Raw genomic sequence first — 18,085 nt, 5'->3', positions numbered from 1 at the left:
GCAGTAAGTCATTTAAAGTTTTACAAAGCATCACACCGTCAGGAATACCAAATAGCCTGTTGTAGAAAAGAACATTTGTGTCATTCTGATTCTGGAGGTCTGGACTTACGTAGTTGCCCTCAACCCTTGGCCCTCAAAGCTCTTAATTAGCCCAATCATTCACTATTTAAGCAAATGTTCCACCTTCAAAATGACCAAATACACTACACTTAAGCTAGATTTATGACGGAGGTGAATGTATGAAATGCTAATATATGTGGCTAATTGGCTATTTAGAGTAATTAGCTGGGGGAGATGGAAACAGGCATGCAAAAGGGTGAGCACAGTTTCACCCTCATTTGGGTGGGCAAGTGGAGCTGTTTTTCAGAATGCCTTTCAGCAACTTAAAAAGTGCTCTCCCAGCAGATATGCATTTGAAATAGATTCCGCACAAATGGTCAACATTTACATATATTACAGTTCATCCTGACGAAAGGATAACTGTTGCTCTTTAGGATTCCCCCTGTAGGGAAGAGTTGTGTAATGCTGCATTTACACAGGCAGCGCAATTCTGATCTTGTTCCACTAATTGGTCTTTTGACCAATCAGATCAGCTCATTGCCAACAATTGGGCAAAAGATCAGCATTGGGCTGCCTGTGTAAACACAGCCTTACTTCCTTCTACCAGCACTTCATACAGATGCAAGATCTTAATTTGATCCCCCAGTTGCAGGAGAATGTTCCTGCAATGCAGAAAATGTCAAACTTGTAGTGTATTCGAGGATTAAAAAGGCTTCTGAAGATTGTAATTGCCACTTAGAAATTTCAGACTTGATTTTCCCTTACGGAAAATGTACCAACCCCTACAAAAATATAGATGAATTACAATGCACATAATAATCCACATTTCCTGTTACTGCAGTATGATGTTCCTGCTGTAGAAAACTGACTCAAATGAAGATCCTACATCTTTATGCATTGGTTGACCTTTTTCCCTTGCTGCTGTCCATTGTGCTGAAGTTGTTAGCTGGTTTGTGGCGCACTGCCCATACATAGTGCAAGCGTGTCATTCCACCACAACCACCATCCCCCAACACCACCACAGGATATACCGTATGTGACAACACTGAAAAGCAATCTAGCAAAACATTAAGAAAACTGGTATAGTTCTTGCTACACCTCCTTTTCTGCCTCTGCTGTAGAAGGTCATGATGTCTGTAGAATGTCTGAAGAGCATGTTGAGAGCCCAAACTGTGGAAATTGTGTGCATCTCCACATACAGTACTTTATCATTCCGTATTTCCTTTGTTCGTTTTCGTCACGTTTTTGATCACTGCGGTGACATACATTCTCCTCCATTGAGATAAATACCATTGTGAAAGCTTTTCCTGACTGAATTTATGAGGCGATTCCAATTGTCATGGGGAAAGAAAAGGACTGTGTCTGAAAAACAATTCAATGCACAGAGCTGCGGCACAACACCCCTCACTTATCAGGGAAGTAAAGTTAGATAAAAACTCATTAGTGTGCAGTGCCTTGCAGCTGTCGGTGCTCCTGTACAAGTCCCTTCTTCTGAAGAGGCCTGGCATGTCCACAAAGTATGCCATTGATGCCACAAAGGAAGCAAGCACATTTTCAAACAAACAGGATTGGGGGCTAGAGAGAACATTCCATTCAATTCCAGGTAATATTCCTTTTTAGTAATTAATGCATGACTTTAATATCCTTGGATATAGCTGAAGCATGCATCCACCTCCTCCCTTTCTCTCCAAAGCAATTCAGTACCTCAGTAAGCACAATGTTTTCCTTCCCCAAGAGAAGCAGTTCCATTTCAGCTCAATTGATTCTCCACTTCTGGTCGCCCATCTTTACCTTTTTCATTCTTTCCCAGCAAGAAGCGCATGCATTTTCAATGAAATGAAATAAAGGGCAGTCATTGGGAGGGATCAGGGGACTGAGGCACCTTCACCATCCGACAGAGAAAGACAGAGCAAGATATAAAGACGAACCGCAGAGATGGGGGGGGGGGGGGGGGGGGGGGTGAGGTCTTGGACACAGACATGAGAGGGAGATAACATGACTATATATAGCAGGACAGATATGACCAGATTAATCTGAGAATCCAGTCTCGCTGTGTCCTTCTGACCAATACAGTCTGTCTAATACAATTTGCAAATGTGTTTTCCTCCGGGAGAGACAGAGACCGAGAGAGAGAGAAAGAGAGATACAGAGAGAGACACAGTGAGAGACACAGAGAGAGATAGTGAGAGAGACAGAGAGACAGTGAGAGAGAGACAGTGAGAGAGAGAAAGAGAGATACAGAGAGAGACACAGTGAGAGACATAGAGAGAGATAGTGAGAGATACAGAGAGAGACACAGTGAGAGACACAGAGAGAGATAGTGAGAGAGACAGAGAGACAGTGAGATAGAGACCGAGAGAGAGAGAAAGAGAGATACAGAGAGAGACACAGTGAGAGACATAGAGAGAGATATTGAGAGAGACAGAGAGAGAGTGAGAGAGAGACAGTGAGAGAGAGATAGTGAGAGAGAGAGAGAGAGAGAGAGAGAGAGAGAGAGAGAGAGAGAGAGAGAGAGAGAAAGAGTGAGATATCAAATTAAAGTTTATTTGTCACGTGCGCCGAATACAACAGGTTTAGAGTGAAATGCTTACTTACAGGCTCTAACCAATAGTGCAAAAAGGGTATTAGGTGTCTGAGAGCCGTTAGATAGGATACAGTCTGACAGCTTTACATACAGTATACCTCATTGGGAGACAGTTGCACTAGTTACTGTATCTGTTTCATCCACAAAGCTTATGGGAGAATCTGTCATGTCTTTGCCTTGAAGCCCTGGCTCGCCTCTGCGGAGGAGAGACCGCCAGAGGCTCCACATATGAGAGCAGAAGCCTGTCTCGCAATCACAGACTTGAATTCAGTGCATTGAAACACTCCCTTCAAGGTAACATGAGCTCTCAGCTCCCGAAGCACCCTCGTCTGCCCCCTCCTATGAAACAGTATTACTAGTTGGCCTCACAGTTACGCTGTGTTATGTCAGTTGTCATATGGTAAACATTGGGTATTGCCCTAATATGATTATTGTAGGCACTTTGAAGGCACACAACTTACAACGAAGATCAAATAGCATCTACACTTTGAGTTAAACATCCTTTGAAATAAGTATCTTTCCTCAACGCTGACTGCTTATGGAGAATACAGTAGCTCTCTCAAATAAAATCTACCAATAATATATTCAATGCAAAAAGTGTAGCGTATATGTAAGATATAATGTAAGTGTATGAAAGTGTATGAAAATGCCCTGAGCAAGCAAAACATTGGGAATTTACAACAACTGAATGTACGACCATTGAATCGGGGCTTCATTAGTTATTCACAGGGGATGACAAGAAAATCCATCATTACCCTGTATGCAGCAGGGCCCCAATGGGAACAAGTAGACTGGGGAATGGCTGCCTGGGCTGCCTGGGATCCACTGGGAGAGGAGCTTGGCTCTGATGCCCTGGGTGTTCTGGTCTACTTCCCTCAGGGCTACACTACCATTGGACCATAGAGATTGCTGCCAATGGAGGTTGCTGCCAATGGGGAAAGAGTCCAGGGCTGCAAATAGACCTATAGGCTCTTCTGAGGACGAACATGCCATGCTGCCCTAACTGCCTTAAGCTCATTTGCAGTATGTGACACGTTTTACAAGCATTTCGCTACACCAGCAATAACATCTGCTAAACACGTGTATGTGACAAATAATAGCATTTTATTTTATTTAGGTGAAACTAATGCATACACATGGATTCCAACGTTTGTTGTTCTTTTCCCACCATCTCCAAGCTGTTTCATCCACGAGGCTTATGGGAGATTCTGTCATGTCTTTGCCAGTCAGCCCTGTAGGATAAGCATATAGGCACCAGGGTGGCATTAAAGCACTCGGAGACACTAAACCTGAATGTATGATGAGAGGTTTGTTTATGCAAAAGGTAGTTACCTAAATCACTAACATGCATATGCAACAGCGGGTTACTCTAACGAGGCGAACTAGCAGGGTATGTAATTTATGCTGTGGACCGCAGTAGCGGTGGTGGAATTGATGCGGAGCCCACTGGAGTGAGTCACAGCGGACAAACAAACCCCTCTATGCATTATTAATGAGAGGAAGTCTTTTCAGGTTTAACTTCAACTTCCATTTAACACCTAAAGGGATCCTGCAACAACACCATGCTAAGAGAGAGCTGAGGGCGGGTCAGAACGGCTCTCAGACACTGCCAGCCGGTATTTACGATAAAGGTCAGAGAATCAGGAGACAATGATAGGAGACCATTTTCTCTTTAAAAGTTTTGCCTCGCCAGATATTTCCCAAAGCCATACTTCTTATATTCATTTCATGGAACATTTGGTTTGGGTTTCCAAACAGGAACCTTCTTTCTTTCTGAGGGTCTAAAAAGTGATTACATTTGAATGCCCTTTGGTAAATGCACTTTTGTGGTAGGTGGTTTTGTAGTGGTAGCCTTTGGCATTTCTTTGCAGAGCGTTCCACACAGTGCATGGAGATGCACAATGTACTTCCTTGTTCTATGTCTAGGTTAGCAGGTGACAAAGTGACTCCACCCACTTTACCATGCCCATGATATAGTGGGAAATAGGTATACTAAACTAAATGTCAGATGCCATCCATGCACTCAAAAAAGGCCGTCTTAATGTGTTTTTGATTCAAATCTGGGCCACATGCATTTTTCAGCCAACGGGCACAGTCCTCTTCAGTGTGAACAGAATCCTCCAGTTTCAACGGACAGACATTAAAAGAGTGCTCCACATAAAGTGTGGCCGTCAGTGGTGCCTGGTGGGAGGAGCTATAGGAGGACGGGCTCATTATAATGCCTGGAATTGAATCAATGGAACGGTTCCCATGTTTAATGTGTTTGATACAGTTCCACTACTGTATATAGATAGCCTCGCTACTGTTATCTTTCACTGTCTTTTTACTGTTGTTTTTATTTCTTTACCTATCTATTGTTCACCTAATACCTATTGTTTTACTTAAAAATCGCACTGTTGGTTAGGGCCTGTAAGTAAGCATTTCACTGTAAGGTCTACACCTGCTATATTCGGTGCATGCGACAAATAAACTTTGATTTGATTTGATTTATTCCATTCCAGTCTTTACAATGAGCCCATCCTCCTATAGCTCCTCCTACCAGCCTCCTCTGGTGACCATGTCATACAGCAGTGGAACTCAATGATGTGAGGCCTTATAGAAACATTAATTGAACCCTGTAAGAAATGATATGAAGCCTTATAGAAACCTGTCAAACCCAACCATCCACCTAACATTTTATGTTGAGCAGCTCACAGCATATTACTGCCTCAAGACATCCCCAATCTCAATGGAAACTAAGTCAATTATTGTAACACTGCTTCAAAGTCCCCCACAAAACACATACCCAAAATGGAGGATCTTTATATGTGTGGGGACAGACTGTGTATGGGAATGGTGAGGGTGCATAAATATGAGAAGGGTAGACAACCCAGTTTGCTACTGTGCTGTATTAGTGTGCTTCCTAATTTAGTATTCAAATGTATCGGGTTTACGATTCACACATAACAGAGGCACGAGTAGACAAAGCTGGGCTTTAGATTTATGTGTAATCTCTCCCTCAGGGCTCATACAAATCCAAGCAAAACAAACAGTCCCTCAGTAGGTTACTTCAGCACTGCTCCCTCCGATCCAATGGTACACATTTACTGTCAGAACTCATCCATAGCCACAGTATGCTTTCCCCCCACACAAGGCAGCGCTACGAAGGGCTCCACTCTTTCGTTTTAGTTCGGCTTAAACATCTCAATTGAAATGGAAAATGCATATTACTTGTAGAAGTAGCCTGACTCGGTTACAGCAGTGATTTGAATGAAAGGTGCTAAGCATATAATGAATCATTGCACGGATATAACAAATGTTCTTTTCAAGGTAGAGCATATTGAGAAGATGAAAACACTGGAAGGTTTCCACTGACTGATGACTGTGTCAGTAACACATAGTGATTAATCTTAGCCTCAACAACCCTGTTTCTGTCCCAATCAGCACTTATGTGCAAACACGCTGACCAGTGTAGTCCTGAATAGGTTTATGTTGAACAATGGACATACTTCCTCTATTATCAGTGATTCCCATTAGAATCAAGCCAGCATCATGTACACTGTGCGGTAAGAGGATACTAAACAATGGACATACTTCCTCTATTATCAGTGATTCCCATTAGGATCAAGCCAGCATCATGTACACTGTGCGGTAAGAGGATACTAAACAATGGACATACTTCCTCTATTATCAGTGATTCCCATTAGGATCAAGCCAGCATCATGTACACTGTGCGGTAAGAGGATACTAAACAATGGACATACTTCCTCTATTATCAGTGATTCCCATTAGGATCAAGCCAGCATCATGTACACTGTGCGGTAAGAGGATACTAAACAATGGACATACTTCCTCTATTATCAGTGATTCCCATTAGGATCAAGCCAGCATCATGTACACTGTGCGGTAAGAGGATACTAAACAATGGACATACTTCCTCTATTATCAGTGATTCCCATTAGGATCAAGCCAGCATCATGTACACTGTGCGGTAAGAGGATACTAAACAATGGACATACTTCCTCTATTATCAGTGATTCCCATTAGGATCAAGCCAGCATCATGTACACTGTGCGGTAAGAGGATACTAAACAATGGACATACTTCCTCTATTATCAGTGATTCCCATTAGGATCAAGCCAGCATCATGTACACTGTGCGGTAAGAGGATACTAAACAATGGACATACTTCCTCTATTATCAGTGATTCCCATTAGAATCAAGCCAGCATCATGTACACTGTGCGGTAAGAGGATACTAAACAATGGACATACTTCCTCTATTATCAGTGATTCCCATTAGGATCAAGCCAGCATCATGTACACTGTGCGGTAAGAGGATACTAAACAATGGACATACTTCCTCTATTATCAGTGATTCCCATTAGGATCAAGCCAGCATCATGTACACTGTGCGGTAAGAGGATACTAAACAATGGGAATTGTATTCATATTGTCCTTTAGTTCGTGGAATGTGGACAGTTTTGTTTTTGAATATGAACAGTTCAGTATTGTGCCCTAGAGATCATGGTATGGCTGTTAGTTATTTTGACTTCCTGAAAACATATGCTCACTTCCTCATTTATGATAGCAATGCTAGATGGCAACACAACATTTGTTTAGGCCTAATTGGAGTGTGGTGGGCAGACCACACAAAAGGTCAACAGACTGCTGGAATGACCTTAGGTCCACGGTTCCAATTTGAGGTGTATTCCCTCTGCAATAAACTGTCACAATTATCCTGTTGTAGCAACATGATTGTCCCCTTTATGTAAAGGCCTATGTCCTCTACCACCTAGGGACACCTTTCTTCTCACCCTCTGTGGCCTCCCACAAGGCAACGCATCCACTGGCCTGTGTCAGCAGATGCATCAGAGGGCTAAGAGAGGCCAGTGATGAGGGCGCACACCACATACCTCTGGGTTTAAAGTATTCAGCTGCTATCCTCTATGATTAACCTATCCATCACTTGGGTTTCCAGCCCATTTTCATGGTCAGTCACTCCCACACCATTCGCAACGAATTAATGGCTGTAATAACACAGTCACCAGATCTAGAAGAGTTTAATATTTGATGTTACTTAAGGGAAGTCCACAAGTGCCATTTCTCGAACAGTGACTTGCATTTCTAATATATTGTATTAGATTGGATTCAAATTTGATTTGCTTTCTTTTAAAAAAAGGGCGTTATCTACAGCAGGAATCCTTCCAGGTCTTAATATGAATAATATGTATAATATGAAAAATAAATTACTTCTCCTCATTAACATAATTTTCATAATTGAAACATCTCTCATTGGCTTTGTTAAATTGTGAATATACACAAATCCCTCTCTGTCTTTGCAGGTTGGAGGTTGGTTATCTTCTTGATTCTCATTGTTCTTAGAAATATTCAAGTGTGACAGCAGTAAGCATGGCAGACGAGGTACCGGGTGTTGTTCTGTACAGTAGCCTACACATCTCTGTGAGGTCTAAACAAATATCTCCCTCTGAGATGTCTGGGCTGCTTTAAGTGGACCGGAGAAGAGAACGCGTCATTCATCGCTCTGAGCCGAGACCCCTGCCTTGGTGGTGAGCGTTTCTTCTGTGGCTATGTTTGCCATCATATTGAATTTTAACAATGAAAAATGAATAACTGACTGAGTCCAATCTGATATGAAAGCTAGTTAAGTGGCTCAGGTTTGGATGAAAAGCATTACTAGGTGCCACTGACAATGAAGTATACTGTAGGCCTTGGGTCAGCAAGATGTATTGACTACACATTAGTGAATGCAGATGAAATGTTTCCCTTCTCACTCAGAAATGTCTGGCATGCAGTAAATCCTTTTCATTCCTGCATAGGCATTTTGCAGCCTCAGTTCTTATTATGAAAAAGGAGAACAAATACTTTTATGTTTGGCATGCAGTCATAACATATAAATCAATATCGTATTTGGCACGTGCAGTAGCCTATCCCATGTTTAAAAATAATAATAATTCAGCACAAAGAAATCCGTTAAGAAATGGAAAAAGCATCATGATTTAGTATGGTGGGAATATCAAAGTTCTAAGGTAGTTCTTTGAATGGAACTAGTGTATGCAATTCATAGTCCAAACACAAGACTATTGTTCCAGGAAGACGAAGTGTCTCCGTGTTCCTCGCTGGCCACTGCTGCTGATTACGACCACGGCTGTGCTGGTCGACTGTGGTGCAAGTTAATACCTAAGACTATTACGAGAATGACTCATATACTTAAACATTTGGCTTTCCTTCCTCTCGGCACCTCCCATGCTGAGGTCACCTGCTGTTTATGACTAATAATTCATTAATACCTCTCCATAAAACCAGGATCTATAGGCTACACACCCAGCTCCAAGGTTTTCTCCTGCAGCCATCAACTTTGTTCGGAAACCTTGGACTGTTGACCAAATTGATTGGGTCCAATTATGTAACCAGACCCAATGGAACACTGCAATTTCCCCGGGGAGCTATCTGACAGGGTCAAATTGACAATGAACAGTTTGCTATTTTTGGTTCACGGTTTGTATCCTCAGTAGTTACCGTAAGATGTTTAAGAGACACATCCATTGCACTGAAAGCCATTAAGTTCTATTTCTGTTGTCAAATTAAAACATCTTTAAGGTTCTGTTGAAGGACTTTTATCAATAATGACTAAATAATGTATACATTCAACGTGGAATTATAACTAACGTTAATTAACAGAACTCTATGCTGTCTGAAGAATAAAATGTTTATACATAGACCAAGAGGAAGTGTTAACAGACAACTTGGGACCACAGTGAAACTAACAACAGGAGAAATGTCTGGTCCCCATCCAGGGAGGGGAAAAACCGTTGGACTTGCAATAGATTGCGTAACATCTGGTAACATAAGATAAACAATATGTGTGTGTTGGAATTGCATTGAAAAGTAGCTAAGTCATTGTCCAAGAGGAAGAGAGACAATGTCCAAGAGGAGGGACATATTAAAAGCTATGACACTGTATGTGATATATCAGCCAATGTACATGTAATTATGGCAGAGCTCTCGGAAATAAATGCTACTAATTACTTTTAGGGCTGGTCTCTGTCCATTTTATGCAAATAAGGATCTTACAAATTCTTAGAAACGGGCAGAGAGTTTAAATTGAATTGATTAATGAATATATAGGAACCAAAATTCCTCTAACAGGTTCTTGAGAAGACATTTCAGTATGGTGCAGAGTCATTCATGAATTGAATGCTGCATCTAAACATTCGTTGGACTCTGTTGTGTTTGACAGTCCACAGGTTAATGGTGTGAAAATAGGGACCCTGCTTTCCCCAACCTGTCAAGTGGTAATTGGCCAAAGGTTTCCGTTAATAGCAATATGCCACAGGGAACGCAAAGCACCTCTGAAATTGTGTACAAAATAATTGGATGGCAATGAAAGAGGAAGCATACACATTAATCCTATTTTGCCTTTAAAATTATATTTGCTATTTTTACTTAACGTGTAAAACAAAAATGTGTCTTGATTATTTGGATCCATTTGTGCAGTATACGTGACAGATGATTATAAAATACAGATTGGGTAACATGTTATTTGACTGCTACAAATGGTCTATAGAGGAGAAATACCATTCTACTTGTGCAGCATGGCATGTGTTCTGAATATTTCTGGCCCAAAAATATATACTTTTTAAATGTAGTGGTGTAAATGTGGTTATATTCAAATTGCAAACCTCACACTCAAGAGGTTATTGATTCACCTAACGTGTGCCTGCTTCTCGTTTCTTCACAGGGAGTTCCTCTGAGCCCATGACCCAGCAAGAAAGACAGAGGAAGAAACAATAGGATGAGACCGATCAACGATGTTATACCTGGGGAAATAAGCACAAGACAATCTGAGGTGGTGAAATACTGAATCTCAGCGAACCATCTCTAAAACGTCACTCCAGGTTAAAGCCATTGGATGGATGCTGGTCTAAATGCACATGCCCAACGTCTTTTTGTAAATGGCTGGAACATTGGGACCGAATTATCCTTCCCTGGACAGAAGGCCAATATATTGATTGTCCTCGCTGAGGAGAACACTTGAAAGTCCAGCTAGATTACAAAGAGTTCAGTTCAGCATCTTTAGAAACCACAGTGGTGTTCCCGTCTTAGAGCTTTTGGGCCCTGCCCATGACATCAAGAGGAGCACCAATGGCCTGCGGTGGAGCTATGGTAATGAGTGCCTTTTTCTGGTCTGTGGCCATAGTATATTTGACCCATATAGGCAGAGTCAATGGGGACTGCTGGCTCATCGAAGGCGAGAAGGGTTTTGTGTGGCTGGCCATCTGCAGCCAAAACCAGCCGCCATACGAGGCCATCCCCACGCATATCAACAGCACCATTGTGGACCTGCGGCTCAATGAAAACAAGATCAAAAGTGTCCATTTCTCTGCCCTCAGCCGCTTCGCCAACCTGACCTATCTAAACCTGACCAAGAATGAGATCAACTACATAGATGACGGGGCCTTTTCTGCCCAGTTCAACTTACAGGTCCTTCAGTTAGGCTTCAACAAACTCCGCAACCTTACTGAGGGCATCCTCAGGGGTTTGGGCAAGCTGCAGTACCTCTACCTCCAGGCAAATCTGATTGAGACTGTGACACCCAATGCCTTTTTGGAGTGCTATAGCCTGGAAAACATCGACCTCTCCATGAACCGTATCCAGCAGCTAGATGGGTCCACGTTTACCAGCCTGACTAAACTGACTACCTGTGAGCTGTACACCAACCCTTTCAACTGTTCCTGTGAACTCCTTGGCTTTGTGAAGTGGCTCTCTGCATTCCCCAACAGGACAAATGAACGGATGGTCTGTGACTCCCCATCAGGAGTCTCTGGCTACAGTCTGCTCAGCCAGAACCCTAACATCCCAACTTTTCGGAATGCCCTCCATATGCTCTCCACTGTGTGTACAGACGACTATGTGACACCGTACATACCTGTGCCTCCTGAGACCACCACACTCCCACCAGACTACACTCCCTGTGGGCTGGAGGACTGTCCCTCCGGAACTGAGCCAGATGAGAGTATGAGTATCAACCCAACGGTCATTAATGTGGATATAAAACCCAGTATGAAGCTCAAGCAAGTCTCTAAAACAAGCGCCACCATCACTGTCCAGATCCCCCATCCCTTCAAGAAGATGTACAGCCTGGTTCTCTACAATAACAGTTTTTTCACTGATATTCAAAACCTCAAAATTCAGAATGAGGACATTGAACTTAAAAACCTGAAACCCCATACCGAATACACGTACTGTGTCGCTTCTATAAAGAATAATCTTAGATTCAATCATACTTGTCTGGCAGTCTCCACAGGACCCTGGAATGGGAAAGAGAGATCACAAAACCATGCAACAGCTACCCACTACATTATGACCATCCTAGGTTGTCTCTTTAGTATGGTGATTGTCCTAGGGGTGGTCTACTATTGCTTGCGTAAAAAACGTCAGCAAGATGAAAAGCACAAAAAGGCAGGCAGCCTGAAGAAAAGTATAATTGAACTCAAATATGGACAAGAGCTCGAAGGGGGAACCATTTCCAGGATGTCACAGAAGCAAATGATGGCTGGGGAGAGTATGTCCCGCATGCCATACCTACCATCTGGTAGTGAAATGGAGCAGTACAAACTGCAGGAGATAAGAGATGACATGCCTAAAATGGCCAAGGGAAGTTACATAGAGGTGAGAGGAACCGGGGACCACCATGAACGCAGAGAGTGTGAGATGTCCATGCCTGGGATGTCCATGCCTGGGAACAGCCAAGGGTCAGTGGCTGAGATTTCAACCATTGCAAAAGAGGTGGATAAGGTCAATCAGATCATTAACAACTGTATCGATGCTCTGAAATCAGAATCCACATCTTTTCAAGGGGTGAAATCAGGAGCTGTGTCCACCCAGGACCCCCAGCTGGTCCTAATATCAGAGCAGCCGCAGAGCAAGTCTGGCTTCCTGTCCCCAGTGTATAAGGACAGCTACCACCACTCGTTACAGAGGCACCACACCTCGGATGTCCCGCCAAAGCGGCCCAGCACTGCCACTGGAGGTCCAATGCGGAGCCCAAGGCCTTACCGCTCAGAGTCCAAGTACATAGAGAAGACCTCGCCAACGGGTGAGACCATCCTCACTGTAACGCCAGCCGCTGCCATCCTTAGGGCAGAGGCGGAGAAGATCAGGCAGTACAATGAGCACCGGCATTCCTATCCCGACAGCCACCAGCTGCAGATCGAGGAGCTGGAAGGGCCCGGAAGCCACAAGCCCTCCATCCTTGAGCCCCTAACTCGGCCCCGCCCCAGAGACATGGCGTACTCTCCGCTCTCACCTCAGTACCATAACCTCAGCTACTCCTCCAGTCCTGAGTACTACTGCAAACCACATCACACTATCTGGGAGCGCTTTAAACTCCGTGGCAAACGGCACAAAGATGAGGACGAGTACATGGCTGCAGGGCATGCGCTACGTAAAAAAGTGCAGTTTGCCAAGGATGAGGACCTGCATGACATTTTAGACTACTGGAAAGGTGTATCTGCTCAACAGAAATCTTAATCTCTCCAAGTATTTTCTACTGGACCACAACTTTCAGAAATGACACAGAAACCTTATATGTGAAACTCACTATTGATTGGATGGATACGTCCATATTGCGATCAACTACTTAAACGTATATATAGCAACATATTTTGACTGTGAGTAAAATAGGAAAAGACCCTTGGAAATGACCATCTTGGAAATTACCATCTTAAATTTGTCACATTATGTATGGAATTTATGGGAATAAACTGTAATCTAACGTTTCAAGAAGAAAACATATTGCAAATTAAGAATATACATATTATATGTTGCAATGGATTATAGGTATTTGGGTATCGCATGGCCAAGTCCTGTGACAGTGGATTTGCTGTTGTGTACTTTGAGAAAATTACCGTAACAAATATTGAAAAACATGTCTACTGAAACCTCAATATTTTTCTTGAAGAACTACTGAACAATCATACGAAAATAATTTTTTTCTCCCCACATATATTTAATTCAATGGAATACAATGGAACTACAATGGAACTATGTACTGATACAGTTTCTATATCTGCAATGTTCGCTGTTAATACGATTTTAAAAATTATGTTTGATTCAGGTTTAGCCCATGGATTTCAAAGACAGCTACTTTATTTGTTTTCTAATGATTTCCTTGTCCTAACTGATAAACGTTACACTGGTCAGATAATTGGTATTATATTACCCAGACCACTTAACTTTCCCTTCCCCTATTTACAGCACTATCACATAATACATTTTAGAGGCCACAAAACAAACTGCACAATATTTCAAGGCTGGAATTTTCTAAATGTAATATTCCACATAAGACAGTTCATTGTATTATTCTGATGCTGATGGTCTGTCTTAGACATCGGCATCGTGAGCCATTAGTCATATCTTTAGAACCAAAGTAGAAAAAGCTGAAGTGTTTACATTTTCTTTCTGCATGTTCTAAGAGTGTTTCCCAACTCCGGTCCTCAAGTACCCCCAACAGCTCACCTTTTAGTTGTAGCACAAAAACCCCTGATTCAACTTGTCAAGGGCTTGACGATTAGTTGATAAGTAGAATCAGGTGTGGTTGTCTGGGGCTACAACAAAAAGATGTACAGTTGGGGGTTGGGAAACACTGGTCTTAGATATGTGTGAACATAGTAAATCAGGTTCCATATGCATTTCATTTGAATTTGTTCTACTGTGTTTCAAAGAGCCAAAACATTTTAAGAGTTACTTTTGTTGAAAGTGTAATTGACCATTCACCTTTATATAACCAATATTTTCCACAGAAGGCAACTTTAGTTTCCCATCTGTTGTTTATGCAGAATGCTGAAAATGGAGTTCACATTCTCTACTGGAATATCTGTCCCATAGCCCGATGGATGAATGTACAATATAGATGATGAAATCTGTATATGGCAGCTTTTTAATTTGATTTCAGAGATTTTTTTAATTTGCTATTTACAACCATAATCTCCAGTTTCCGTTGTCTCTACTTGTTTTATCAATTCATATATTTCCCATGACTTACCATATTTTATATTTGTCTGCAATTCTTTGCCAACAAAGTAAAAAAACAGCAAAGTTGTTGGTTTCACTGAAGGCTCTTGTTGAAGGATATTTTCCTATATTGTGTGGCTGTTATGACACTTTTGTAAATTAGACGTCACCAATCAGAGGTATATCAACATGCCTGGGTTAACTATTAAATAATATCCCATGAATGCCTGAACTAAACTTCTGCCGCTGGATTTGTACATTATCTATACACTATTTTTGAGTGGATACAAGAGGTAACTTGGCTGTCTGAGTTCTTATTTCAACCGCCTTAAACTTCTGGGATATGTGTGCGACTGTAATTTTCTTTATTTTTCTTTCAGTGTTGATATTGTTGACAAGTCCTTATTTGATGTAATTTTTCTAAATGCATTTCAATAGATTCCAAGAGCTGTCAGATTTATAGATAAATTAGCAAGTAAGCTACATGTTTTTATATTGCATATTGTAGCACTTCTGTGGCTCATAAAAGTTAGAATTGTTGGGAAACTGGTGGAAACAAACAAGAGCACAATAAAGTGTTTTTATTTCATTTCTTAATACTATGTTACCTGCTTTCAGACAAAGTACTGTGAAATAAAGGGAAGGGTGCACCCATCAGTATCTTCAGTATGTTCTTTTCTTGTTTTTGAAATCTGAATCAAGATATGAATCCTGAATGTATAGAATCCTGAATGTATGAGAATCCTGAATGTATAGAATCCTGAATGTATAGAATCCTGAATGTATAGAATCCTGAATGTATGAGAATCCTGAATGTATAGAATCCTGAATGTATAGAATCCTGAATGTATAGAATCCTGAATGTATAGAATCCTGAATGTATGAGAATCCTGAATGTATAGAATCCTGAATGTATAGAATCCTGAATGTATAGAATCCTGAATGTATAGAATCCTGAATGTATGAGAATCCTGAATGTATAGAATCCTGAATGTATGAGAAAACTTGCTTATTTGTATCACACACACCGTTATCATGTTTTTATGATAGGTTAGTGGTTCTACCAAACTATGAAATGTTCATAATATTTTGTAGTCCAATAATTTCATCAACTTGCACCATTCTTCATGTATAGCTAAATATTCAAATGTCGGCTACCCTGTAATACAACACCTTTTCCATCGGAGTATTGGCAGTGTTTCCAATGCTCTGCTGAACATATCCAAGCAAGTGCTTATGAAGAAGTGACTGCGTGCATTTATCTTGGGAGCTGAATATATTTATTACGTTCACAAAATGCTGAGGGCTCGATTCAATACGTAGCGCTGAAGACCTACGCTGAAGTGCGATATACATTTAATTTAATGTTCCTTCGTCCACGGAGACTGCATTCACGGTAAACGCTACGTGTCGTCTCAATCGGAAATTACCTTTACATTTCAATCGCACTACAGCGCTTATCTTCAGCTGCATGGATTGAATCGAGCCCTAGGACTGCCTCTCCTTTGAAAAACAAACATACATTTGTCTTGTCCCCAATGGTTGTCAGATATCTTAACCTTAAAAGTGCCAACTGTGGAACACTGAACTTAAAAACCTGAAACCCCATACTGACTGCACATACTGTGTCGCTTCTATAAGCAATGCTCTTAGAGTCAATCACGCTTGTCTGATAATCTACACAGGACCGTGGAATGGGTGAGGAAACCAATACGCTTCCAAAACATTCCAAGCAAAAGCAGGTTGGCATTTATTGTCATGAATCTTGCCCTGAAGAAAGAACTGAGCAATTTTCCACTATATGGGCAAGCTGCTAAGTCAAAATTGCCTATATCATAAAAATTCATGAAAACAAAATATAAGGTTAGGCATTAGGGTTAGCAGTGTGGTTAAGGTTAGGGTAAGGTTTAAAATCCGATTTTATGACTTTGTCGCTGTGCCAGCTAGTGACCACTTTGCAGAGCTGCCTCCAGGGCAAGATTCATGACAATAAATGCCAATCTGCAAAGCAAAATCTAAAGCATGGATTGCTGTTATACTTTGTCCATAGACTGCTTACAGGGAAAAGAAACCAATATGTAATTTCTAATTTGTGTGAACTCTCCCTTTAAGTGTATTTGGCTTCGAAAGTGATATTTGAATTTACCTTTTGAGGTTATGCCAATATTTCAGCAAAAGTGAAGGTGTAGTATTCAGCACATCAAAAACAAGCAGGGAACACAGTTATTGCTTTTTCTTGAAAAATCACTATAATTTCACAAAATGTAAGGGTCACCTAATACATATATGTATTATATTTGTTTGTTGGCTCAAACAGCACTTCTATTTGAAATGGGCGAGGAATGATGGGAACTAACACATGTATTTGTTATGAAAATGTATCTTCATATCTCAGATAAGATTTCAGCTTCTGAAAGTGACTGGAAAGCGTCCAATAGATAAGGAGTCAGGAGATTGTTAGCCATTGTGGTACCATTTGAAAAAAGCTACTTCCTTTTCTCTCAGACATGACGTAACAGTCTCCAGAGAATCTCATGTGTTATCAGATTACAGAGCATTCTGAAAATATTCAGACCCCTGGACTCTCTCCGCATTTTGTTACGTTACAGCCTTATTCTAAAAATGAATTAAATAAATAAAAAATATCATCAATCTACACACAATACCCCATAACGACAAAGTTCGTAGACATTTTTTACTTAAGTATTCAGTACATCCTGATTCCATTGATCATCCTTGAGATGTTTCTACAACTTGATTGGTGTCCACCTGTTGGAAATTCAATTGATTGGACATGATTTGGAAAGGCACACATTTGTCTATAGTGCCTCCGGAAAGTATTCAGACCCCTTGACTTTTTCCACATTTTGTTACGTTACAGCCTTATTCTAAAATTGATTAAATAAATGTTTTTCCTCAGAAATCTATAGACAATACACCACCAAACAGCTTCTTATAATAAAAAAAAATAAGTATTCAGACATTTTGCTATGAGACTCGAAATTGAGCTTAGGTGCATGCTGTTTCCATTGATCATCCTTGAGATGTTTCTACAACTGGATTGGATTCCACTTGTGGTAAATTACAATTATTGGACAGGGTATATTTAAGGTCCCACAGTTGACAGTGCATGTCAGAGCAAAAACCAAACCATGAGGTTGAAGGAATTGACCGTAGAGCTCCGAGACAAGATTGTGTAAAGGCACAGGTCAGGGGAAGGGTACCAAAAAATGTCTGCCGCATTAAAGGTCCCCAAGAACACAGTGGCCTCCATCATTCTTAAATGGAAGAAGTTTGGAACCACCAAGACTCTTCCTAGAGCTGGCCGCTGGGCCAAACTGGGCAATCGGGGGAGAAGGGCCTTGGTCAGGGTGTTTTTTTTTTTTAATTTAACCTTTATTTAACTAGGCAAGTCAGTTAAGAACAA

At 41.2% G+C, this 18,085-nt stretch overlaps 1 protein-coding gene across 2 annotated transcripts in view; it reads left to right on the top strand.

Moving 5' to 3' along the window:
• The window catches only part of LOC110538235 (protein ELFN1), an 84,543-nt gene extending 69,227 nt beyond the window's left edge, over positions 1-15,316 (top strand). For both annotated transcript variants that reach the window (XM_021624929.3, XM_021624930.3), the window contains exon 3: positions 10,385-15,316. In XM_021624929.3, coding sequence (XP_021480604.2) covers positions 10,768-13,176 — 2,409 coding nt within the window. In that variant the 5' untranslated portion in view covers positions 10,385-10,767 and the 3' untranslated portion in view covers positions 13,177-15,316. The remainder of the gene's footprint in view (positions 1-10,384) is intronic.
• The last annotated feature ends 2,769 nt before the right edge of the window (positions 15,317-18,085 follow it).

Source organism: Oncorhynchus mykiss, chromosome 12, assembly GCF_057628025.1.
Source record: "Oncorhynchus mykiss isolate SJ-2025 chromosome 12, ASM5762802v1, whole genome shotgun sequence".
In the NCBI taxonomy this organism is placed as follows: domain Eukaryota; kingdom Metazoa; phylum Chordata; class Actinopteri; order Salmoniformes; family Salmonidae; genus Oncorhynchus; species Oncorhynchus mykiss.
Note: the sequence above shows the minus strand (reverse complement) of the source record. Positions and strands in the feature narration are given on the sequence as shown.